The sequence below is a fragment of the Astatotilapia calliptera genome, chromosome 22 (genome assembly GCF_964374335.1).
Source record: "Astatotilapia calliptera chromosome 22, fAstCal68.1, whole genome shotgun sequence".
NCBI classification, from domain to species: domain Eukaryota; kingdom Metazoa; phylum Chordata; class Actinopteri; order Cichliformes; family Cichlidae; genus Astatotilapia; species Astatotilapia calliptera.
Genome location: NC_137442.1, coordinates 10,078,336 through 10,104,846, shown reverse-complemented (window position 1 = coordinate 10,104,846; position 26,511 = coordinate 10,078,336). Strand labels below are relative to the sequence as shown.

Here is a 26,511-nt window from a genome sequence, read left to right as displayed (position 1 = left end):
CCCCATTGTGTATAAATAGTCCTGTGTTTCCAGAATCTCTCTTGATCTTGTGCTTGCATTTTAAGCTTTGCTTGCACTTTACATCACCCGTGTCCTGTACTTGAGTCCTCCCTCCTGTACTCCACACACACAGGGACGCTGTTAGTGTTGCTTAAATTAAAGTTTCTCCAATTATTATTGATGCATGCAACGGATTCTTAAAGACACCTGAACACACTGCAGTTGTAAACATTACATGAACATTTCAAAATTTGTGAAATTAAGGTCAATAAGGTTCATCCATCCATCCACTTTCAGAAAATGGCAACTCCACTTTCTTCCATACTCCACTATCCCAGCTTGAGCTGACTGCAGTTCCAACTTCAGTACCATCAACCCAGACTTCCTGGTTTGGGACTTTCACATCCTTTCTGTCACTGGAGAAAAGACTTTCAACTAACCACCCCCACGTGGTTAGGTTATGCTCCTGCCTCTCTCCCTTCCTAAACCTTGTGTGCTGAGTCCCTTTTTTTATGTTCTCCATACCTAAAACTGTGTCCCTTCTATGCTATCAGTTACAGCATCGTCTACTGAGAAGAACCTTGGACCGAACGCCACCAAAACAAAATAACTCACAATACATTTATTAAGATCACAACCCAAAACACATCAATGTTTTTGGGCATGTTGCATATTATCAGTCCTGATCCACTAAGCTTACAGTGGTAGTTAAGAGGGCACAACAGAGACTCCACTTCATGAGGTTTCTCCAGAGAAGCTCATGGTGTCTTTATATTGCTGCTCCATTGAGCACGTTGTCAGACTGCATCTCTACGAGGTATGCCAGCAGCTCCGTGGCAGACAGGATAGCCCTTTAGAGGGTCATAAAACTCTGCCCAGAAAATCACTGGCTGCACACTGCTGTGTTTGGAGGAACCTTTCAGTTCTCACTGCCTCAACGGAGCTGCAAGAATCACAAAAGATCGTCCCAAACCCATGGTTCACTACCAACTCTGACATCTCCAGCAGAAAGGACACAAGAGAGAATCTAACTTTACTGAATGTATTTGTGGAAAGAGGCTAATGGTCCACCAGCAGCTGCTAGCTGTCTTTATGTGGCTCACTCTGATAAAAATAGAGCACAATCTGCAACCAGTGTTTACTTCACTGATATAAACATGAACCAGTGGAAATGCAAAACTGATTCATTTTCATCACCTCATTGTTTTTAATTCATCGTTTTGGTCGCTCAGTTGTCATCGTCTGAAATAAAGTTAATCAGATTTTCAGTCTTACTTTTTATTTTCATATTTGATGGTTTGATTATATTTTGTCATCATTTGTTTATTTACAGTCAGGAAGAATAGCTACTCCTACTCAGTATTAATCAGAACTTAGTCAAAGTTGCAAACAATTATTGTATTTTTAACAGCCAATTTCCCATTTTTAATGAAATTAGATTCATTTGTCCTGGATCTAATTATTTGTGAACCTCGATGACTACTTGGTGGATTTAAATGCTAATTTCTTTGTGCAGTGAAGCCAAATAGCGACAACAGAACTTCTCACTTACTGTACTATTACATCAGCGATGTTCGCTTTTTTAATGTTTATTTTCAATCTTGTTGTAAATCATGTTTGATGTTTGTTCTTCAGATCAGCTACAGTTTGTTGTTGCTGTTGCTTCCATGGTAGCACTCGTTTTGTGCAAGACTTCATGCTTCCACCAATTTAAAATGTTTAACCAATGTTTTAGTGCGTGTGAATTTTAACTTTATTGCATGTGGACTGTTAGTGTTAATTTACTTTAGTTTCCCCCGTATCCTCAATGTGCATAGAGTATATTTTATAAATGCAGTTTACAAGTTTAGGTGAGGTAAATGTGTAAAGGATTATGCTGCTAATAAATGTTTAATAAGGTTTTTATCTGAAGCACCAAATAAAATGATGCAGCGAGATCATGACTTTTGATTGAGTCCTTTATAAGGTCTTTATGTAGGGGGTTCATGAGCACTTTGGCCTTTGGTTCTTTGCACTTCTCTCTTGCCTGTCTTCTGGTAAGTGTCAGGCGTTTTGGTTACTGTGAAAGGTTTTACATATTTGAGTTTCATGAGATGCAATTTAAGATAAGATAACCTTTATTTCATGCTACATGTACAGGCAGGTAAACACAGTGGGCTCACACTCTGCTACAGAGAAGCAGACACATGGACTTAAACAGACACACAAATCTAGTAGACATGTTTTCCATCTATTTGTTTTCATTTTCATCTCTTTTTCCTTTGACCAAAGTTTTTTTTAATTAATTAATTCATTCATTCATATTTTTAGTGATTTTGCAACTTTCTGGTGGTTTTATGTGTCTTTGTAGTCCTCTTATGTAATTTTGTGTTAACTTCACATGTCTTTTGTGTTGCTTTGCATCTTAGTCATGTTTGTCTTTGTGTCTTCATGCAGTTGTTTTGCCTTTCATTTGCATGCAACTCACCAAGGCTGGTTTTGCTTTAAAGTTATTATGGATTTATCTCTTTTTCTGTTGTTTTTTCTTATTTTTTGGAAGCTACATTATTACTTTTGAAAGTGCAGCCTATATTTATAGTTTCTTGTTGCTTTCCCCCATCATTTTGTATTTCTTTTTAAACTGGGGACTGGAGACACTCCATTTAACCTGTTTTAAAGCATTATTTGGAACATGGTTATAATAAAAGTGTGTTCGTTAAATTTCCAGTAAAACAAGGAATACGTGCAGAACATGCAAGGAATGCTTTGTGACAAGAAAAAGAAAAACGTGTGAAACGTGAACTTATACAGGAGGTATAATTAACTGAGTGTCCAAATGATGCTTTACGTTTGCAACACATTTGTTTTGTTTTCTCATATTGTAGTTTATTTTATTGAGCTACATGCTATTCACCTTATTTAAGCTGTTATGAATTTTATTTATATATATATATATATATATATATATATATATATATATATATATATATATATATATATATATATATATATATATATATATATGTATGTATTTATTTTTCTTAATTAAATAATCTTATTCAATTTATTTTATTTTTTATTCTTTTGACGATGTCTTAATATATAAACAGACATCTACTGCTTTCCATGCCAAATAGTAGCGTAATACTTTTATAAATATTTTATTAAATTGTGTCTTTAATCTTTCTTCATATATTTGTGCATTTTGTGCACTTATTTAATTTTTATATATTTCATGTATTCACTGTATATATAATTTTTAGATATAGTACATTTGAATTTATTTTTTATATATATTTATATTTTATGTTCTACAGGTTTCTCTGCGTTTATGCATCGTCACAAAAAGTCTCGCGTGATCTGGACTCAGCGTTAGCGTTAGATAGCGTGAGGTCGAGCGTTAACTACCCGTGAATGTCGACAAAGCGCACTATTTAGCACAATTAACAGAGAGAGAGAGATGTCTCCGAGTAAATATGTTATGCAGTGTGAGCGTGTAGTCCGAGCGCCTTGCCTCTCGTAAAGGTACGGTGGGCCTGTTTTGTTCGCTAAGTTGGTTTCGGTGCCGCTGCTAACAGGCTAGGTGGCTAACACTCGGTCAGCGCACTAAACCAGGAAGGAGGGACCCGACGACCAGGCAGCCTGGCCTCAGAGGTTGGTCTACTTCTGCAGACATTTATTCTTAAAAAACGCTTCTCGTCCATTCGTGTGGAAACGCGAACAAGGTAAGCGAGTTTGATTTTGTGGTTGCGCTAATAGGTGGCGAAAAATGAGTAACGTGTTCATTAACGTTGTTGCCTGCAGGGGAAGTATCGATAGCTGCAATCGGTTTTTACTGGACTCCACGGTTGGGGTTGTACATTAAAACAAACCAATCGTTAACACATCGATGTTTAATGTCATTTTGTAAAGATTTTTCTTTCTTTTTTCCATCTCTGTGACACCTGCTCTCCTAACCTCAGGCAGTCTTCTTGCTTAAAAACGCATTCTTAAATGGTAATGGTTAACAAAATTAGTGAACCGATCGAACTCGAGGTTAAAGATGAGTGCTAGTATCCACGCTGACCACGCTTGTTCAAGCGCAAAATGAAATTTGGCTTTTTATGGAGTAGTTATAGGGCTTATTGGTGCATATTGTATAATGCAAAGAGTGACACAAATCCAACACTATTTAAAGGTAACTGAGCATAGACATATAAAATAAATGGCTATAGGCTACGCCTAAGGGTATTTTAGTGCAATCTTACCAACTTGCATTACTCCCACAAATCCAGCCATGTTGTGAAACCCCATTAATTCTCGCCCCTGAACAGCTAACAAGGTGAGGAGTTGACCCACAGTAACATATATTCAGGACTTACCATGAAGTCCTGTAATTTGGCTCATTTTCATGAAAGATGCCTCCCTTTTTTCCTTTCTCTATCTAAAAGCAAAGTTGAGCCACACACTGTAGCTCCTGCAACCTCAATGGTATTAATAAGCTTGTCCTCCATTTCTTACCCCAGCTTGTAGGTTTACACTATACATAATGAAATAGATGTTTTTTTACTGAAGTTCTAATATTTTAACCCACACTAAATGCGTATTCACCTCTATTGGAGTCAGCCGTCATGTGACACCAATACAAATGACTACCAAATTTGCCTCAGTTTACATTACTGCACATACATGCATTGCATGCAACTGCATTGTCTGCTAGTCTTTCAGTTGCTGCCTACATTGGATCTACATTGTTGATTTGACACAAGTTTTTACGCCAGATGTCCTCATTCGTCAGGGCTTGTCGAACCAGGTGTTTCATGTGTAAGTGTTAACTATTATAGGTTAAAAGACAAAAAAAAAACCCCACAGAAAACCGAGAACAGTCAGTTCGACAAAGTTTAAAATAGGGAATGCAAATATTGTACATGTCTTTAGGATGTATGTGAAACCATTAATCACATTTTGCATGTCACTGTGCATGCCAAATATCCTTGCACAACATACTAACTAGAGATGGCACGATACCACTTTTTTATGTCCGATACCGATATCATAAATTTGGATATCTGCCGATACCGATATGAATCCGATATAGTGTTTTTTAATCAACAAAACTGTTTTTTAAAATATCTTGCTGCATTTTGCAAGTCTGCAAGTTCATACTCAAGTTTAAAACAACAACTACACTAAAGCTATTCTGTTATACCTGTATACAAAAAAAATATTTCATAGTTCAGCAATACTGATCAATCTAATAAACTTAAACCTACACCATCCTCACTATTCTGGTATTTTAAAGAGTACTTAGCGTAAATATTAAGCAACCTAACTAATAGGGTTCCAACTCCCAGCAACAACAAAAATAAATAAATAAAAAATAGGGAACCACCCCTCACACTCCACCTCATGATGCTTAATCGACGTAATCAACCTTAATTTGATGAAGTGTGAAAAAAATGCACAGAAATCAATTATTTTTCAAGAAATATTAAATAGATTCAACATCTTTCTTCAACAAAATTGCAGACTGCACAGATGGTACCTTCCCAAAGGAAAAAGTACTATAGCTTACTAGGGTATATATATTAGACTTAATAGTTACTATATACAGTAATGGACTTCTATTCATTTTGCATCAAATTAAAACTTTGGGTGTCAGATAATTATTTATTAAAAGCTAGACATTTTAAATGAGAATAAGAAAGAAAAGTATGTCTTTGTGCCCCCTTTTTCCTGTTAATGCCCTATCGGCCCCCCTGGCTAAACTTTGCTAGATCCGCCCCTGCACAGTTACCAGCGTCAGCTACGTAGAAAAAGATCCTGGTGTAGAAAGTAATATTAAATAAATTCTAACAACAGCTTATCAAGCTTAAACGTGCTGCTGTTGTTCAGCCGCTGGTTTCCTCTTTCTGGTGCAAAGTGGGCCAAAAACAAACAAGAGAGACGGACTCGCGACAGAAAAGCCGATCAGCTGATCGTTAAGCAGTTTCACGATTGAAGTAGCAGCCGGAGAGCGAGAGGCAGTCGCTTGTTAAGCTTAACGCAGGAATGCTTTACAAACATTCAGAGATGGACTTACACACTTGCTTTACTTCTCTCGGGATAACTTTGTCGGAGATGAAATGCCGGGTTGCTAGCGAAACTCCACGTGCTATCCAGACCACCGACAGGTCCCGCATGCCACAGCCGCTCTATCACGTGATGCATACTGCTCCGACGTGCTAACGTTCTGAGGTGAGTTACGGCGTGTTGCAAGTTTTGTGAGGTGCTTTCGTGATATTTAATGGATCGGATTACATTTTTTATTTTTCTCCGATATCCGATCCAGTAATTTAGGTCAGTATCGGACCGATACCGATACGTAATATCGGATCGGTCCATCTCTAATACTAACCCCACGTTGCTTTTCGATGCGTCTGCTGGGGTATGAATGTGTGTGAATGTTAGCTAGAAAGCAGTTGGTAGGAAAAGGCATAGAACAAAGTGCTTCTATGAAGAAGTGAATGAGGCAAGTTGTGTAACACGCTTTGAGTGCTCAGGTAGAGTAGAAAAGCGCTGTGTAAGAACCAGTCTATTTACCATTTACTTTGTATTTAAAATTGCACAAAGTCAGAAAAGTTTACCGAGTGCGGTTAAATGGTTTATTATCCAAGTTTCTGTGCAGATGGTGATTATGCATCCCTTTGGTTGTGCGGTACCGTTGGATCAGTCTGACAGAGCCAAACCTTCTGATCTTTTTCTTTATCATAGTACAGCATAACAGTTGGCATGGCTGCTATCATTGCCAATGAGAGAGGGAGGGGCTTAACCTGTCTGGTGTTGCGTTTGGATTGTAATATGTGTGAACCAAAAGGTAACTGCTGTTTGCGAATTAATAAAATTAGAATCAGTTATTTAACAAGACTAGTGTTTCTTGTGTTGACTAGTAACACACACATCCCTAGTTTAAAGTAATGGTGAATAAAACATGAAGTTTATTTAGTTACTTTTTATTAGAGTCAGAAAATAGGATGGTATAAGATTTTCTCGTTGGTAAATATCCTGTCAATTACAAGTTGTTAGCCAATAGTAATGTCGTGTCTTCAGTTATACAGTCAGAGCAACCCCATGCACGTCCAGTGGCGTTCAACAGCGCCAGGCTTCCTTTGCTTTAGCTTGCTTGACCCCAGTTGGAGAGAAGAGGTATCACAATGGTTGTTATCAGTTTTCTTTCTGCTTCAGGCTCTGTACATGCTCACATAAAAAAGGGTGCTTTGCGGGTCATGTGACCCTTGTTCTGAGCAAAATGATCAATGTGAGTGTCACCGCCACCAGTCAGATATGTTATCAAACGGTTATTACCAATGAAATTCAACTCTGTTGCAAATAAGACAAAATTAATGCTGCTGAAAATTGTTAATCTTGAAATTTATCATATAGAGTGGTAAAATAAAGCTTTTGATTTAAGTATTTTTGTCACTGACTGCTCTCTCTGCTGCTGCTGTTGATTTCTAAGTGGTGGCTGCAACTTAGATCCCTGAAACTTAAAAAGTTGTGTTTTCTATGTTTTTTAGGAGCAGTAGCTGCAGCAGTGTTTAAAAGAAAAAGAAAAAAGACGTAGCAGCAAGTTAGAATCAAGTATAAAGGCATTTATTCATTTGCTCCTTCACCAATTTAACACCTTGTCACAGCAAGACGTCATTCAGTGGTTTTAGTGATGTATTGCTCAACACTGAAGCTCAGTACTGAAATACTTAAGAGTGAAGACGCCATTTTGAAATCACCTAATTTAACATGATTTGTTATTCTGGTTCTTCCAGTTTTCACCCATGGATATTTTCCCCTCGCAGCTTCAGTTAGTTTCATTCTTCGCTCATCGTGCTTATAACCGTCAAGCAGCACTTTTTGCTTTTCAGAGTAACCCCAAACCACTTCTACATTATTTATTGCACATTATCTGATAGTTGAGTCGGGGCACGAGAAACACTTTGACATTCAGAGATGGTGTGCGGTGAAAGAGCTGAAGTTATTTGTGCTTGTTTTCACTTCCTTTTTTTGGTCTGGGCCAGTGTGGGTGACGCTTCAGTAGCATACAGTAGGTAATGTTGTGAGAGTCACCTTGCTTTAATTATCATTCAAAACATACATAAAGTCTGCAAAGGGGGCAGACTCAGGGGTGCTGCTTCTGTGAATATAAACTCTTTATAAACTTGCAGCTTTTATAAGCTTAGATTTGCATAAACAGTTTCTTAATGAGAGACTCACTGCTTACACAGGAACCCTTTCATGCAAGGAGATTGTTTTCTTTCCTTGGTATTAGTCTGATTTTTTATTTTTTTTTTCACTGAAGGAATTTTTTGGCTGACCTGAATATTTATCTTTGTTCGAACCGTGGGGACCTCCCCTGTAGGATTTCCTTCATAGGTTTATTCAGGGGACAAAGAAGTATCTGATAATAGGTAGATTCTTCTGAGCAGCCTTGAAAACAAAGCATGCACCAATATCTGATTTGGATCGGATATTACTCAGATTAGGGCTGGGCGATATGACCCAAAATTCATATCTCAATATTTTTTAACTAGATGGTGATATACGGTATATATCTCGATATTTTTTTTAAAGCCATAAAGTAGGAACAAAAAGAGGGTTCATAGTCAAAGCTGTGTCCCAGATGTCACACAGGCACTTTTATTAACATACAGCATAGAAAAAACTACTCAAAAATAAATTGTGAGCATTTATTAAATAATAATCCTCCATAAATAAAAGAAAACTGCTGTTTTTGTGTATAACAAAGAGCTCACAATTGTGCAGTTAAAATGTAAACTAAAAGACGCTGAGCATAATAACATAGGCAGATTTCACAGCTGCTCTGTTCCCAACTTCTACTGCGTGACTGACAGCCTGGAGTTTGAAATCCGCTTCGTAACCATAACCATATAGTAACATAGACTATATCGATATAAAGGATATTGTCACATCTTATATCTCGTATAAAAATATCGATATTTTTAAAAGAACTCGATATATCGCCCAGCCCTAACTCAGATCCTGACTTGGAAAAGTAGATCAGACATCACTGTCAATATGCTGATCTTTTAATTTCCGTTCTGTGTTTACTGGCCACCAGCAGCAGGACATTGGTTACTTGTAGGAGAGCTCACAGCAGCAGTTTGGAGGTACTTTCTGCCTGCTACATGGACAGCTTTTCACATTTTTCCTAAATATGCTCATCTTTCTCTCCTCCACACTGTTTTCCACCAACAAAAACACTCCATGGGGAACGTTGAGGCGAGCGAGATGAACAAGCATTTGTTCAAGTACAGTAAAATTAAAAGCTCTGAATTAAAAGTCAAAACCAGCAGTCAGTTTTCTCTCACTTGACGATGATGATGATGATGGGTCAATCTAACCACTCCCACACACACAAATAATTTTCAAAGCAAGCAGAGGTCCAGGCATGAACCTGTATTGATTATATGTATTGGGTAGATTCAAATAGGAATTATGTTAAATTTAACACGTTAAAGAGAGGAAGTGACCACCTTGATTGATGAGCGATCTCCAGTCACTTTGATTATTTGGATCATCATACATCGCTGCAAGCTGTTGATTGACTAAACTGCCACAAGCAAAAACCCAGCAACCTCGTGGTAGCCAGGGGTGAAAAACAGGGCAAATGGAAGAGATGAAAAATGAAAGTCAGAAATGACTCATTGACTCAGTAAAGGCTTTATGGGCTTATTGCCATGGTTTAAGCCCTGAGAAATTTAACATGAGAAAAACAATCTATAGAGTGAATGAAGAGAGAAAACAAAGTAGTGAATCAGAGAAATAATGTGCCAATAAACTTCTCCTCCTTACAACCCTGCAGGAAATTGCTGCTTTTAACTGAGAAGCAGGCTTTGTTTCATCTGCTGTCTGTCCCACAGACAGAAAAAAAAGACTGAGACAGGCAGCCTTCAACCTGGTCACTACTTTTTACGATGGCCTGTGTAGATAAACAATAATCTTTGTTTCACAGACAAATGGAAAAATGGAAACGAAACAAATTGCAATTTGAAGGAACCCTGAAAAGGGAAAAGGCATGGGTTCTTTTGAAGTAAAATCAGCCATTGAGCATTCTCAAGTTTGGGGGGAAAAAAACAAGTGAGGACCTTTTGTGCCCTAGATTTGCACAAATGAAGAAAACTCAAGTGGTCTGCAGTGGTGGTCTAAAAACCTGCATGAAAAACCTTTGTTTAGCAGGTAGAAAGTGGCGTCTCTTCAAACCACAACATTCGGTTAACCCCCCCCCCCCCACAGTTGTCATTTCATTGCTGTCTCAAAGTGAGATCTTAAAGGCTTCAGACTTTAGAGATGACAGTTTGACGTCATTATCACCCAGGATGCTGCCTCTTAAACATCCTCCTTAGTTCCTGTTGCTGTAAACGAGTTCTCTGCGCTTTACTGCACAAAAGCAGCTCCGCCCGCTACATGCCTGCTGCTTTCTGAGAGTTTGAAAAACACTTGAAACACCCCTGCACCCAATTTAAAGTTAGTGGAGGGTAAAAATACTTGTTACTTTATCAGAAACTGGCTTGTAGATGAGTTAATTCACAATTCACAAAGTGTGGGCTGAGAGAGGTGGATTACAAAAATCTTTTATGTTGTTGATTAAATATTTACGTCTAAAAAAATACTAATGAAAAGTCATAAAACAAAAGCAAAGCTGTTGATTTTTTTTTTTTTAATTTACCAATAATAATCCTGCTTATTGATAGGAAAATGGAGAGGTGGCTATCAGCAAGCAAAAAGAGCCATAAACGGGGAAAAAAACTGAAAGAAATTCATCATAACATCACAATAAAACTGTGGCTTGTGATTAAAGTAAATTGGGACACGGCGTACTTAAGTTTAGGAATTGTTGCTGTAGATAAAGAAAGTCTCATCGTCTTATCCTGCAGTGTTGGGATAAAACACCATCTGCATCCCCCAAAGGCTTCTTTAATCCCTCACCTCCTCGGAGGTTTCTGTCAGCGTTGATTAATTAGTTATTTTTGGAGTTGAGGTTACTTAACAGGAGACGGCGTCTGTTTACTTCACTGCTGCTCTTTAACTGTCGCACAAAACAATGTTTAGTAGAAGTGGTAAGATTAAAAAAGAAAGAAAGAAGTAATTCAGCGATGAATAGTGTTGGACAAGCTGTCTTAAAGAAAAAATCTACTTGTTGAATTCAGAAGCATTAAAAACCCTTGTTATTATTGCAGTAACTATGGCAACAACCTTTAGGGGTGCATGATTAAACTACCAATCAGTTATTTTGGTGCAGTCTCGATTACTGAACATGATTTTTCATTAACTCAACAAAAGATTAATTTTCAAAGCGGATTTTCTTGAACTTCAGCTCTAACTCGAATAAAGAAGTACTGAAGTCACAGGTTCGCAACGCCACTCCCTCAAGAGCAACCGGTGCTCTCCTGGCCTGCAGCTGCTGCACGAAAATTTTAAGAGCAGGTGGTAATCATGAATTTCCCTCTGGCTTTCGTAACCCTTCTGATAGATCAGTCGTGTTTGAGATTAAAATCACCCAGCCCTATCATCACTGTGTGTTTAACTGTCAGTTAAGACAAACCTTTAAAGGGTTGTTATACATCTAGAAATTTGATCCTTTATTAGAAAAAGGCGATGAAGGAAAAAAAAAAAGAGCTTAAAGTTTGGAAGGTCTTAAAACATTTTAAATGTCACCTGTTATTTTTCAAAATTTGTAATTTGCAGTCTTAAATAGCAGCAATATTTATATTTGTAGCTAGTAATGATTAGCATGTTAGATTTTAAAAAGGACGAGAAACTTAAATAGTGATCAGTTGATGTTGATTTACTTTCTTTGTATAATTATTATTATATCGTTATAAAAAATAATTTTGAGTAATTTTTTAACCCATCCATATGTCCCTTTTCTGCTGCTTATGTGGATCCAGGTGACATGATATAAGAGGAGTACTTTGTTTTGCCCTTGTTGGTTTCCCATCATATTGAAGGTGAAAAGAGAATAAATTACCTTCACTCGATTTTAAAAGCATCTAACAGGTGAAACCCAGCAAGAACTCCTTTTTCTTTTGTGTATCTTAAGACACATGAAGCAAAGTTGTCACAGAAGCACAGTTCACCACAGAGCTGATTCTGTATTTCTCACTGGATTTACTTGATAAATTCGTTTTTAAAGAAACAACAAGCCTCTCACATTTGGACCATGTTGTTTGTATCTTGTTGCCATCTCGGTGGCTCGACTGTGGATGTTGAAGCGTGTCTGATGTTTAGCCAGCTTTCGCTCCTCTTCAGCAACAGCCTGAATATCTTTTGTGCACAGAAGCTCTTCTCCTCCTGTCTCATATTGCTGCCGGCTCTTGTGTATATGTTTACACCTTGATCCAGCTGTCTGCTGCGGTCTTTAAGCTGGCCCATTGGCCTTGGTTTGTTGCCACTGAGTTGGTTGTGATTTATTTTCATGACAGTTCAAGGTCATGGGGGGCCGCAGGGTCTTGGTGATGGGTAAGAAGGTGTTGCGCACATTATTCAGTGTCTATCTGTCAGCAGGTTTTGAAGTGTTTAGCTGTGTAGTCCTGATATATGTTTGTTTCATTTGATGTTTGCCCGACATAACAACCTTTGGTACTTGTTTCATTTGCTTAGTGACGCCTGGAAAGTACATTCTGTGTTCAAGCAGCTGTGTTCTGTGTTTTTGTTTTTTTTTTCCCCCCCAGGAAAGCAATACTTTTACTGGCCTGAGATCAAAGATGTCAAAGCCTCCAAATTCTCCTGCTCGGTCCCGCTCCAGATCCAGGTCTAGGTCCAGATCCAGGTCCTACTCCAGATCCCACTCTAGAAGCCGCTCAAGATCCAGAAAACGTCGTTACAGGTAAACATTTGACTGAACCTTTGGGTCACAAATATCAGTTTTTACATACTTTGACCTCATAATTAAATAAATAATTGATGGATGGATGGATATCAAAAACAAGGAAAGAATATATTAGGTTGAATATAAATAAATATTTCAGTATGGCTCAGCAGGGTGGCGTTTTTCTGATATGTGCTGCTTGTGCTGGATATTGACACTTATATGACTCCAAATTGACACATTAGGAGGTGCATATGCTTGCTGCCAGCTGAGTCAACTAGTAAGAGTATAATATATAAAGAGCATACTGTAAATGTAGGCTTGCCAAGAGGTCACACACATAAATTACGGTATATTAAAAAAAAAAAAAGTTGAAGTGAGATGAAATTAAAACTTATAAGATAAAAATATTAAAAATAAGACCACTCTTTCCATTCCGGCTGCCAGATAAGATCAGTTTTAAGTTATCAGAGGCTAAAGAAAATAAAAGAAGAGAGATCCAACAATGAAGAAGATAATAGAATTATTAAGATGAACAAAAACAAAATGGAGTAATTTTAACCCATGAGAATTTAACAATACCTGTCCACAGGAAATTCATATTTGTGTTAGTTAAAGGTGTCTGATTGTTACTAAGTAGCTTCTAAAGTCACACCAATATTTGTCAAAGAGGTGTGGTTTCGTTTTGATGTTAAACATAACTGATAAGCGTATAAGAGGAGCTTTCTTTCATTTAAAAAAAATTGGCCTGGTGGTGTGAACATTTTACAAGAACTCCTTAAATGGCCATGATTTGTTCAAAATTCAAGTGGTTTCAGAAAGAAGAGAAGATGAGCTTTAGGGGACATCATGGTAGCACGACGCATTCACAAGATACATTGTCATACTCAGACACTTGGTGAATAAACTCTCAAACGATGTGTGAATACGATCACTCGAGTGATCACTTGAGTCTTAAGATAGCTGGTATTCTCTTAACTTACTGGTTGTAAGTTAAGAGCTGGTTTTGTTTAGCTGGCTCTTCTCTGCTGTCGAGTAAGTCAACCAGTAAGATTGCGTGTACAGTAATTATTGTCGACAATATCGGGAATAAATAAATGTATTGTGTTAGAGCTCTGACTTAAAAGAGGAGGAAGAGGAAGAAGTGGAGTTGAGTAAGAAGAGAGCGCAATGAGGAAGAAATACATGATAAAATATACAAACGTTAAATGGTCGAATATAATTTAAAAGGGGTGATCTTTAAATTAAAAACGAACTCATAATTAACACTTTACAGCATTTTTTTAAAACTATATTTCGTGTAAAGTTCATCAGATCTCATTTATCCTTCATAATTCTCGGGTATCTGGACTATCCCATTAGAAATCCATTGTGGTGTAGAGGGTTAGATGATAGAAGGCTTAGAGGGGAGTGTCTGCCCATTTCTAAAGGAGGTCAAAGCATTCATTTCCAGTAATCTTGCCTAGTTTGACAAACTGGACCTTGTTTGTTTTGGAACATATGATGTTTGGCATATGATGCAAGTAATAGTTGCTGTCATAGATTTTGGCATTTACTATCTAAGGAAAATTCAGTCAAAAATGAGTGCAAGTGGAGTGTATTTGTGTACAAAGGTCTTTGTGGCTTTGGTGTTTACTGAGTACGAAGTAACAAGGAAATGCTTGGCTCGTGTTTCACTCACTATCTGATTCGGCTCATCTTTCAGTGAAGCACTCATGCAAAGGGCTGAGCGGTTTCAGTGAAGATCGTTTCTTCCTAAATTATCTCTCACAAATACAGATGTTTTGCAGCTGCATGTATTTGTGTAGTATGCAGCATTTGCTCAGGTTCACTCTGTGGGTCCTTCATCCTTGACTCAACGCAGCTCATTCTAGGTTTGATTTGCATGATTTGTTTTTAAGCAGTTTGCATCAGCGCACCTTCACTCTAAAAATCTACCGGCGTGCCTTTCTATTTCCAGTCTGCCTGTTTTTGGAGCCAATAAACACATTCAGAGACAGTTGTTAGATTGTTTTCTTTTTTCTTCTTGCCGTATTGAATATCAATGATTTTTCAAAGCAGGAAATAGAAGATAAGTCACCACTCTTGGCCTTGTTGTTATCTCCCTCCCTTTCTGATGCCTCCTCCCTCTGGGTCTACTCGTTTTTCCGACACATTCATTAAGGCCCTCGTGTGCGAACAAGTGTTGTTTTTTTTTTCCCGTCTTGTATTTGATGCAGCCGAGTCCACAACAGCTCTGTTTCAATGAAAAGGTCCAAGGGGTAAGCAGAGAAGATTTGTTTTCTTTTTCCAGGAGAGATAATCTGTGTTGCATGAGTAAAAGTTTGACTTTGATTTTATCTGGAATGTGTAGGTGAAGTTCCTTAAGTAATTTTGTTGTTAATGTAACCGTTTGCTGAAATGGAACTCTTTTAATCACGGAGATCTTTAATGTCTGTTTTAGTTTACATGTGAGCAACCTGCTGCTCCTTCCAATCAGGCCACAGTGCTCAGTAACTGAGCTCCTGTTGGAGTGTGCACCTACATTAGGGTCTGTGGACCACTATGGTCCGTTTTGTAGCCTCGGAGATCCACGAGTGAATAAAGGTTTTGTGTGACATCCGAGTCTCAAAGGTTACCAGAGCAAAAAGACCTGTTCTTGATTTGGGCTCCATCTGCTGGTCAGGCTGCTGAGGTGTTACTCCTGTATTATGAATCAGTATAAATTTAAGCATTTAACTTGGAGGGCTTCAACTTATTGCTTTCAATGTCTATTTTCTGAGTTGGTTGTTTTTGGCTTGTAAGATGATGATTGTTGCTTAATTTGTTCAGCAGCAGCCCAAACAAAATATAAAGTTTTAAAGCAGACCAGGAAATAATCACATTAAATAATAATTTGTGCAACGGTGACAGTTTTTCCTGTCTTAGAATGGGACTTTGGGAATGTCTATTTACTGTGTGTGTTGGGATGATTCAGTCCTCCTTTTTTATTCCCTATTTCTCAGACCTTTAGTTTTTATTAACTGGTGAAAGACCTAAACCTCTTTGGTGGATGCCATTTTTTTTTTTTTTTTTTTTTTTTTTTTTTTTTTTTACGTGCAGGAATAGATGTTTGTTTTCAAAGCTTTTTGTAGCACCCACAGACTACTAATGCACTAAGATTATAAACCTTTAGGTTTTCAGAAGTTTTCATTCAAATCTTGTATCCACATGTCAAGTAGACCCGGTTGAAATGTGTGATACTTTCCTAAGAAGACAACAGTTTGACAGTGATCTTTTTGTGTTTGGTGTTGTGTGAATTACCTGTACTGACTTGTTCTTAATGTTATGAACAGCTTTTCACATGTATCTCCTCTTCTCTCTCCCCCCTCCTTTTATTCAGTTCTAGGTCTCGTTCCCGTTCTCGCTCGCACTCTCCGTCCTATAGAAACTATCCTTCTCGGGACTATCAGAACAACAGAGGTGGCTTCAGAGGTTACAACAGAGGCTACCGTAGGCCGTACCACTACCGAGGTAGAGGCCGAGGCTATTACCAACGCGGCCATTACCAAAACAGAGGTGGAGGAGGTTATGGCTATAAGGGTAATTGGCAGGGTGGTGGTGGTGGTGGTGGTGGTGGTGGTGGAGGAGGAGGTGGCGGTGGTGGCGGGGGCGGCTGGCATGATCGGCATCATGACCAGGACCACCATTCTCACAGCCCCAGGAGGGGCCGCTCACGCTCCCGTACACCCAGGAAGCGCTCGGGCAGCCGGAGCCGCTCCCGCTACTCTGATCGTTCGTCTTCTGGACGATCCCGCCATTCTAGGCGCTCCAGCTACTCCTCTCGGTCCCGCTCCTCATCCCCACGCCACCGCAGCAGCAAGGGAAAGCCCAGCAACAAGGATGCTAAAGACAAGCCAGTTGAAAGTCAGGTTGAGAAGTCTACTCCGGAACCAGATGGCAGCGTCATCGAGAAGACTTCTGGAGGCAAATGGATTGACTACGACGCAAGCCCCAAACCAACCAGCCCAGAGACTAAGAAAGAGGACGCGCCTTCTGGTCCTGAGGTCAAAGGGCCCACCAGTGGTGGCACTATGTGGAAAACCATCAGCAGTGCATCACCTCCAGCAAAGAGCCCCACAAAGTCTGGACAAACGGCCTCGTTCAGCGGATTTGGATTCTTCTCAAAGGATGATGTCAAAACTACAGATAAGACTGTGATCTCTGCTGCCTTCAAAAAGTATGTCCAGTACTTTATTTTAGATATTGAAATGTAATTATATTATTTTCTCTTTTTATTTTTCCTAACAAATCATGAACGTTATTTGTCTTTCAAACATGTTTAGCTTTTTTCAAAGATCCTTGGAAGAATACAGTTTAAAAAGGAATGAAACATAAGACTCCTGATTTTAAGTGAATTGAAAATGTAGCCGGCTGTTTTCTGAGAGGAAGTTGTATGAAATCCCACTTACTTAAGACGATGGTGTTGACGTGAGTATATAACCATGAAAATGTGAGTCATGGTCTGTACTGTTTGCATTGGGGATGGGCTTTTTTTTTTTTTCCATAAGGTTGTTTAAGTCAAATGATGACAAGCATCCTGAAATTTGAATTGGCAGGTGATCTCCAAATTTGGTTGTAGTGCTTGTGTTTGTCTGCCTTCAGTCTCTTGAGGAAAGTGAAGGGTAGTTCAAGCTTTTATTTTTAAAAAAAAAAACACACTAACTGGGGAATTAAATTAGTGGTCCTGGTTCTTAAAAGCAAATGTAGAAGTGCCTTAAACCTGTTTTAAGGCACTATTTTTCTAAATGGCCAGCAAAGGGTGATGTTTAAGGTTGCAATAGACTTCTGGTTCTATAGAAATATGTGAGAAAACAGCCTCAGCCTCCGTTATTTTGTGGTGACTTTATGATCAACCCTCAGGCCATGCTGTTTAGAATATGAAGCCAATTTGTAAATTATAATAATTTTTGAGTTAGAAAGGACAATTGTTCAGGATTTGCATGTTGGCTCACGAGTAATTAGCCCCAGGTAATTAGCAAATGAGCATGCTGTCAGATCCACCCCTTCACAAACCAGTGGGAGATGCTGCTGTCTAAAACCCTTTAAGCCATTTTTCTTCAGAAAAAGCAAGGTCTGCTGATGGATATTTGAAAATGAAGTCATGAAATTCAGTAATTATAGAGCTCTGAAGGGGCTTAGTAAACAGCCTAACTGCTAAAGTTGATCTGAAATTAGGTGCTTTAGCTCCTGTCCCTTTAATCGAGGAATTACCTTTTCATATTCTGACCTCAATGACTTTAAACTTTGGCGATGTATATTTGAGCACTGACCATTGTAAAAACAAATGGAGACAAAAATAAGGCCGTACCGTACCAATATGCTTTTATATTGTAAGCTAAAGACCCTACAATAACAGACTCCACTTTGGTCATGTAAATGGAGAGTCTTTTTTTTTTTCACACATTAAGGTTAATTATGGACTTTGACCATTTATATTTACATTATATATTCTATAGATAGATAGATAGATACAGACAGAAAGAAGGCATACATTTTCATTGCTATGCAGATGACACCCAGCTTTATCTTTTCATGAACTCACACAAGTTAGCTGAACTACAGGAATGTATTAAAAACATTAAGTTTCTCTATGACCTCCAATTTCCTGCTTAGAAGCAGTACAATAACCTCTGATAACTGAGGTTTTTGTATGCGACTCTAAAAATCCCTAACCAGATAGTTACTCTGGGTGGCATTAGCTTGGTCCCCAGTAACACTGTGAGGGATGTTGGAGTCGTTTATTAGACAACTAAACAAATGTGTAGGACTATTATATAATTTGGGCAGTGTATCTAAAATGAGCAATATCCTGTCTCAAAGTGATACTGACAAACTAGCTCATACATTTATTACTTCTAGTCTATTTCTGCCTATAAATACACATTCAGATTCATGATTCTGTTTTATTAAGTGTCATTAAGCGATTTTTCTTTCAGAATAAAAGGTAGTTTCAAGATTATTTGTGATACACAAGTTTGACAGAAATGAAAATGAAAACATTAAGGAAGGACAGAAGGTTGGGTAACAGGAAAATGTCTAATGTTTCAGTAAATAATCTTTTTACAACCTGGTTTTAAGCATGCCCATCCCCAGTGTGTATTGTACCTTTCACTTTCAGCTTGTTAGAACATGTTGCACTTGTGTGGTCTTGTTTTCCCTCTTGCATTATTCATCCCAGTCTGAAATTATTAATTTAAATCGTATTATTGGTTCACTTGGAGGTGCGGGTGCTAAAGTTCACTTTGAATTTCTCTGTTTCAGGTTTATGGCTGAGAACAAAAACAAAAAGCAGGCAGCTGAAAAGGAGAACAGTCGTGAAAAGGAGCAGATCACTGTAGATAGAGAACAAGAGAAAAGTGGCAAAACTGGAGAGCTCTTCAACCTCTCGTCCTTTGGTGACATCAAGGGAGACAAGACTATGCCTTTCTTTGAGGCTGGAGAAGAAGAGTTCCTCAAATCACACGGGATGAAAGAGAGGGACATTGAGGAGGATGCTGAGGTAAAACCTGCCCTCGTAGCTCGGGACATGTTCGGGAAATGGGGGGACGAGTCAAGCTATTCAACATCTTACCCGTCCATTAAGGAGAAAGTCCGTGTAGACCCCGAAGACATAGACCCCATTGATGATGTGGAGGAGGAGTTGTACCGAAGCCGCAAACATAAGAAAGAGGAGAAGTCCAAGAAGAAGGAGAAGAAAGAAAAGGAGAAGGCCAGAAGGAGTTTGTCCCCACCAACCACTTCAAGAGAGAAAGACCGGCCACTGTTCCCTGGAGCTTTTCCTCCTCGTGAACAATCGCCCGCACCGCGTCTGTTTGCATCAAAAGAAGACTTTGAGCTCAGAATCGCTTCTTTAGATGAACTTCCCAGGTATGTGCAAATAAACTACAAATAAAATGCGACAGCAAACGCGCTCTAGTGTGAACCCTCATGCGCAAAAGAAGACGTCACACACAACGCGCTCTGTTTAGACGCAGAGCAAACAATATTGTTTGACTGATGGCCCTTAATATAAAGACTTCGGACTTTACGTTTCCCAATTTTTGCTTTAAGTTATTTTGTTATTTACATAATAATGTAAATAACCTAATAATTATCCTTATTGCTGTTTTAGAGGAGCGGCGCTTCAAAGGTTAGCTGCAGATTTCTGTCAGAATCTGCAGATTATACAGTACAAATAAAATGTTCACGTTGTCTTCCCAACAGTTTCACTGACATCTACTCTGGATGGCCAGGAAGCGTTCGCGATGTCTTCTCGGGCGCTTCTCCGGAGCTGATAATTGGCGTCTGTCTTGTGTCAGTGATGTAAAAGACGGATTAATGCGACCTGACTGTTCAAACAGCAGTCGCTTTCTAAAACATCAGATATGTATCGGATTCAGTACCACTTATGAAAGTGACCCAGATCGGATTTGAAAATATCGGATTTGTGCCGTTCACACTGTCACACCATGATCGGATATGGGTTGCATAGGGTCAAAAAAAAAATCAGATTTGATGCGCTTTCGCCTGCAGTGTGAACGTAGCCTAATGCTCACGGGCAGTAAAGGTGGCACCAGTAATCTTAAAGCTTAGCTGGACACTTTTCTATTTTTAAGATTTCAAACTACCAAACTAGCAAATCTCTCAATAAGGAAAGAAAGAGATGATTTTTATCGGTGTGACGTTTGCATTTTAAACTTCACAGCTTCTTTAAAAACAAAAAATAGCGTCTGTATTTAACACTGATCTCGAAATTTGGTGATTTTAAAAACACAATATTCCAATGCCATTTTTCTTTCTTTCAGACACTTGAAACATGAACAGACTTCCCTAACATTTGTTAGATGTAGTTATTTATTTACTGTTCAGGGAAGTAGTAGACTACCATCTGGTGGACACGCTGTGCATCGTAATTACATGGTTGAAGGGTGTTTCTCTCTTTTTTTTACTCTTGAGTTTTCATTTGTCAGCCATTATAAATGCAGATACCAAATAGCAAACATTTCATCATATATTTGTTCAGCATGTTTGCATTAATCTTTGCTCCTTCCTTCCTGTTTGCTCTTAGCTCCTCCCTCTCTAAAGATCGCCACCTGCCCCGGGAGCTGCTGAATACCACTAAGAAGGATCCAGAATTTCGCTCCATTTTCCAGCACATTCAGTCCACACAGCTCCGTCGCAGCCCGTCTGAGCTGTTCGCTCAGCACATAGTCTCTATTGTGCACTACATCAAAGGTACAGTGTGTTTGCAGTGTCACGTCCGCGCAAAGGTTTGGGCAAACTGATGAGCTCCGACGATTCATTACTTGCATATTAGCGAGTTATCAGCGTTAGTCTTGTGTGTATTTGGAATAATACCTTTCTGTGGTTTGTCTGCAGCTCAACACTTCCACTCCTCTGACATGACTCTAAGTGAGCGCTTTGCCATGTACCAAAGAAAAGCTGCAGAGGCAGAAATGATGAAGCCAAGGAAAAGCCCAGAAATCCACAGGTAGCCTCCAGAAACGACTATCTGATCATTTTTGATTAATTCATCCAAGAATCTCTGTTCTGAAAACTTCCTACAATCACTAATGAGGCTTTTCCCTCGTCTTTTAGGAGAATCGATGTTTCCCCCAGTGCTTTTAAGAGGCACTCTCACCTGTTTGAGGATTTGGAGGAGGCAAGCTACAAGGTGACGAGCCCTTTTGAAATTTGACGTATGTGGAACAAGCAAATCTGAGACAATCCAGAGCAGCAGTGGTTCAGCTTTGTGCTTTTCTTTCAAAGGATGCGTATTTCTAAATCAAAAGAGCCCAATTGTGTTTTATAAGTGCCAAGCAAGCCCCCCAGCCTATGAGATATGGTTATTGATTGGGTATGTACGAACCCAAGCAAAGGCTTAAAGGAAGTGAATTAAGATCCCGAGTCCAAGCCTCTCAAGGGACGATTATCAGTGCCTTTACCTTGTAAGTATTTTTCCTAAAAAGAAAAAAAATCAAGCCACAAAACTGTAAAATTCAGTTTATTTAAATAAGCTACATGCATGCTGCTGGTTTCCACAGATACTTCCACAAATAGCTGTAAGATATAAACATTTTGTTATCATAGTTTTTCTACATTTGTAACAGTTGCAGATTACGGTAACATGTTTCTTGACCACCTGAGGGAACGCAGTATTTGTATAAGTTGTATACAGTGTGGTGCTCTGTGCATTCATTCAAAAATTTCCCATCAGCCCTGTGAACGGCTGCTTTAACTGTTTGCTAAAATCGAATCTCTGCAGGACCCAAGTAAAAAGTTCAAAGGCGACGTGATGGACCTTCGCCTGGATATTGAAAGACGTAAGAGGTTTGCTGGGAAGGAGCGCGACTTCAAGCGTGAAGGGGCCAGGAGCCCGGGAGGCTCCCAGGGACTGAGTAGAGAGAGGTCCTCTGAGAAATCTGGGAAGCACCACAAGAAATCCAAGTTTGTTGTTATTTATTTGACACAGATTCATAACAGCAGTATCAGTATATCCACTGATTCATAACTTAGTTTTAATGACGCACGTCCTTTATTTTTTGTCACCTGCCTTACAGGAAGGGTAAGAAGAAGCGGGATCGCTCTCCTTCCTCTTCTTCCTCCTCATCCTCCCAGTCCCCTTATCCTCCGCCATTCCGAGGCAAAGAATACATGGGGGAAGGGATGGAGCACCCTGAGGAGGGCTTCAGCCACACACGCTATCCACCGCGGGACTACGCTGGCCCTGGTGACCGAGGCCCTCGAGATTATGAGGGCCATGGCATGGAGAGAGGCCGAGGCCGTGGATTTGTAAGTTCCCTTCATCTTTGAATGTCTCCTTGGCTGTTTTTGTTATTGACATGTCATCTTCTTGCGATTTCCTATCCTAATGGCAGTAGACAGTAGACTGCGCTTGTCTGCTCTGTTCCTTCCTCCTAATGCTACGGATCATAATGTGGATGATGACAATAAATGATGATGATGACAGTCTATCATACATATTCCATGCACTACATGGTTTTTATAAAGGTAACGTAGCGCCAGTCAGTGGAAAGTCAGCTCATCACTAAACTCTAGTGTGTGTGTGTGTGTGTGTGTGTGTGTGTGTGTGTGTGTGTGTGTTCTTGTCTCATTGTCACAGGACCTAGTTATAATCTTCTCCTCCATCTCGTTAGATATCAAAGAGTTTGTCTCAAGACTGCGAGTTTCAGTCCTGCCTGTTGTTTTTGCTTTCAGTTCCCCAGAGTCAGAGGAAGAGGTTGGAGCAGGGGAAATTACCCCGGCAACAACAGCAATGGAAACCCTGCCAACATAAATCCTCCAGTGCGGCCGCCTGACGAGGAGTGGGACCCTGAATACACCCCCAAGAGCAGGAAGTACTACCTGGTGAGTCTCTGCAGCTGCTAATTGATTTACTGGTGTATTTGAAATGGAGGACATGCAAAGCCGAAAAAGTAGTCCAGTGAACAACAGCTGTTCAGTCAGTGCAAGGCATAATCCAAAATATATACTCACTGCTTTATTAGGTACACCTTTCCAGTATTGAGCTGCACATTCTTTGGCCTTGAGAGCTGCTCTGCTGGATTGTGATTTGGTGACTGGGATCATTTGAGTACTTCTGCCGCTGCAGCCCATCTATGTCACGTGCATTCAGCGATGCTCGTTTGCACGTCTTGTGATTGCTTGAGTTATTGTTTTCTTCCTGTCAACTTAACTCACCAAGACCATTCTACTCTGGCATCAACATGACATTTTCATCCAGAGAACTGCAGCTCGCTGGATGTTTTCTGTTTTTCAGACCGTTCTCTGTAAAGAAAATAGTCTGTAGAGACAGTTGTGTGTAGCTTCTGAAATACTTGAACCACCAATAACCATTTAAATTAAAGTCACCTAAATCACTTTTATTCCTTATTCTGATGCTCAGTTTGACCTTCAACAGGTCGTTTTGACTATGTCTAAATGCCTAAGTGCATCGAGTTGCTGCAATGTGATTGGCTGACTAGATAAGAGGTTTGCCTAACAGAGTGAGTGCTATTCCTACAAAGTTGATTCTGTTGATCTGGATGTCTAATGTTTTTTATTTGTATTTCTTTTTAAGTTTCTGATTTCAGTTCAGTTTGAGTGAGTTTGCTCAATCCTGTTCAGCTTTTATTGTTTTCAGCGGTTCAGTTGGTTTATAAATATGATGTAGGAGTAATTTGCCAGAAATTCACTGGAGTTTGTCTGAAAATGTTTTAGCTCCTTCAGAAAAGATTTCAGGTGCTTTGGACTTCTTTGATGTTTAAGCGTGTGTGAATGTTGTGGGATAAATAAATCACATCTTTACACTTTCAGCACGATGATCGCGATGGAGAGAAAACCTGGGTTGATAACCGGGGCAGAGGCCGCGGCTCCTTCCCCACTCGCCGAGGCCGCTTCGTGTACCGGAAGGGAGGCAGCAGCCCGAAGTGGACCCACGACATGTATCAGGGAGGAGAGGAGGGGGAGCTGGCAGACGACAGCCTGGAAGTCGACCATAAAGAAGCCAAGGGCGCCGGGGATGCGCCGAGCCTGAAGCAGTAAAGCTCTCGCTCCATCACCTACATGTAGAAGTCCTATCAGAGCGGTTAGAGTGGTGATGAAGGGGTTAAATTTCTGTTTTTTCCATCTTGCTTCATCTCATGTTTTAACGGTTAACATGTTCAGTGAGTTCTCTGTGTAGAAGCGAAAAAAGGAGCGCAACTGTTACTGTGATTGTTTTTTTTGTTTTGTTTAGGTGTTAAATGGTGAGTTTTGATTTGTGTTTATCGCATCGGCAAAGATTCGAAAAGGTAAAAAATGTTTCCGCGGACACGGCAAAAAAGAAAAGAGATTGTGCCTTAGGAAATAATACGGTCACGTGTCCGTCTGATATGTTTGAAGGTGAAAGCGTGTAGGAGAAATCTGATTAATCTGTTTTGGGGTTGTTTTTTTTTTTTAAATGCATGAGACATTTGATTCATACGTTGCTCAACGGGACCAATCGGAGGCAGCTGCCCGGCTCGCTGATTCGCAGACGTGGCGGTCTCCCCGGGCGTTCGTCACTTCTGCTTTCTGAGCTTTTACACGCAGCTCATCAGCAGCTGCTGCATATTCTCGTTGGTTTGTGGATGTTTCCATAGTAAGACGGATGTGTTTTAGACAGAAAACGCGTGAACATTTTTCCGGCGCCGTCATATCTGTTTAGATAAGAGGCCATGTTTGTCTAGATTTTTAATTAAAATAAAATCAGTAGTGTTACATGACATAATCCATGTATAGAATTAGATCTGAAGCTTTGTAATCCTGCAGTTTTACTTGTGTAAAAAAAAAAAAAAACTAACTGAAGAGAAATGTGAAGATTTGTGGTGAAAAAAACCAAACATGATGTGATGATTTTAAATGGAATCGACCTGAACTAGCAGAACTAGTTTGGCCACATCTCGCCGCGCCCTTCTCGTCCACGTTCGACTGTACATACTGCATGAATCAAACAGGACTGATTTTGTTCGGTCTGATGCTGAAATCTTTTTTACTGTTCAAGAGCTTTGAACTACCCGTCTTTTAATTTTCAATAAATTTTTCTTTGATTCGGGGCATTTTTGTGAGTGTTTTTTCTTTAGAAAAAGAAATAAATGCAGTTTCAGGGGTATATGTTATTACATGTGGGTTACAGATCACATTGAATATACAAAAACACAAAATCTTCACATAAAGTGTATTATCCTAGAGTTATTTATCGACATCTAAAAACATGTTAAGATTTTTGCATATTTTCATGCCTCTGTGCTAATAAATTCTTGTAATTGCTGTGCATTTAATTTAAAAACTATAAGTATTATTCACACGCAGCTAACTCTAAAAGCAGTACAGTAATCAATCTAAAAGAGACATCAATAATTAAAAACTGCAAAAAGTCTCAAATGACATTATAAAGCTTCTCATTTTTCATGAACACTTTTAACCCGTCCCACCCCCGTCGTTATCGATGGTAACTAACAGCGCTTAAGACTTTAAATCTCATCTGATATATATATTTTTTGCGTAAATATGTTTATTATAATTTTAAAATTAGGATGCAAGATTTCTGAGCTCATTGAGTGCTGTTTATTTTTGCCTGGAAATTAGCACCACAGTATAATTTGCAGAGTAAATTGTTTTCAGCAACTAAACGAGAAGAATGAGGAGATGGAGCCATCTAGTGGTGACAGTGGGTCAGCTCCTGAAGAGTGAGGGTGAAAATACGGAACGCACCAAAGAGCAAATGTATTTTTTTGTGGTGACCCTTGTGACAAGGGAGCTCTCAGTGACAGATCTAGGACAGGACCAGAAGGAAAAGACCTGACAGTAGAAATCTTGTCTTAAAGATGTTTTTCAGTAAATGGAGACGAGGGCACAAAATACATCGATTTATAAGAGAGTTATGTGTACTAAAAAGAAAGTGACGTTTGTGGCTATGATTTGATACAAGTTTTGACAAAAAACAATAGTGTTGTGTTGCAGCTTTAACAGGTACTTTAGTAGGCTGTTTTTATAATATCTAATTAAACGGTTCCACCTTCTCTCTGCGCATCAGCCTCAGAGCAAGAAAATGTCTTTAAACTGCCATTAACACAAACATCCACAAAAAATTGCTTACTGTGTATTAGGATAAAAACCTGAAATGGATGGGAAATGCTCATAAAATCAGTAAAATACAATTACAATACAAT

General features: G+C 39.2%; 1 protein-coding gene across 3 annotated transcripts; it reads left to right on the top strand.

Moving 5' to 3' along the window:
• The first annotated feature begins 3,336 nt into the window (after nt 1-3,336).
• thrap3b (thyroid hormone receptor associated protein 3b) lies at nt 3,337-25,396 on the top strand. 3 transcript variants are annotated; one of them, XM_026156153.2, is made up of 11 exons: nt 3,337-3,633; nt 12,684-12,838; nt 16,182-17,018; nt 19,103-19,708; nt 20,889-21,055; nt 21,200-21,311; nt 21,419-21,494; nt 22,086-22,267; nt 22,381-22,612; nt 23,039-23,188; nt 24,137-25,396. In XM_026156153.2, the coding sequence occupies exons 2-11, from the start codon at nt 12,717-12,719 to the stop codon at nt 24,362-24,364; spliced, it is 2,712 nt and encodes a 903-aa protein (XP_026011938.1). In that variant the 5' UTR covers nt 3,337-3,633; nt 12,684-12,716; the 3' UTR covers nt 24,365-25,396. The 3 variants fall into 3 exon arrangements, with proteins under 3 accessions (XP_026011938.1, XP_026011937.1, XP_026011939.1); XM_026156152.2 differs by having other exon boundaries at nt 3,337-3,704; XM_026156154.2 differs by lacking the exons at nt 3,337-3,633; nt 12,684-12,838 and adding an exon at nt 14,980-15,081.
• The last annotated feature ends 1,115 nt before the right edge of the window (nt 25,397-26,511 follow it).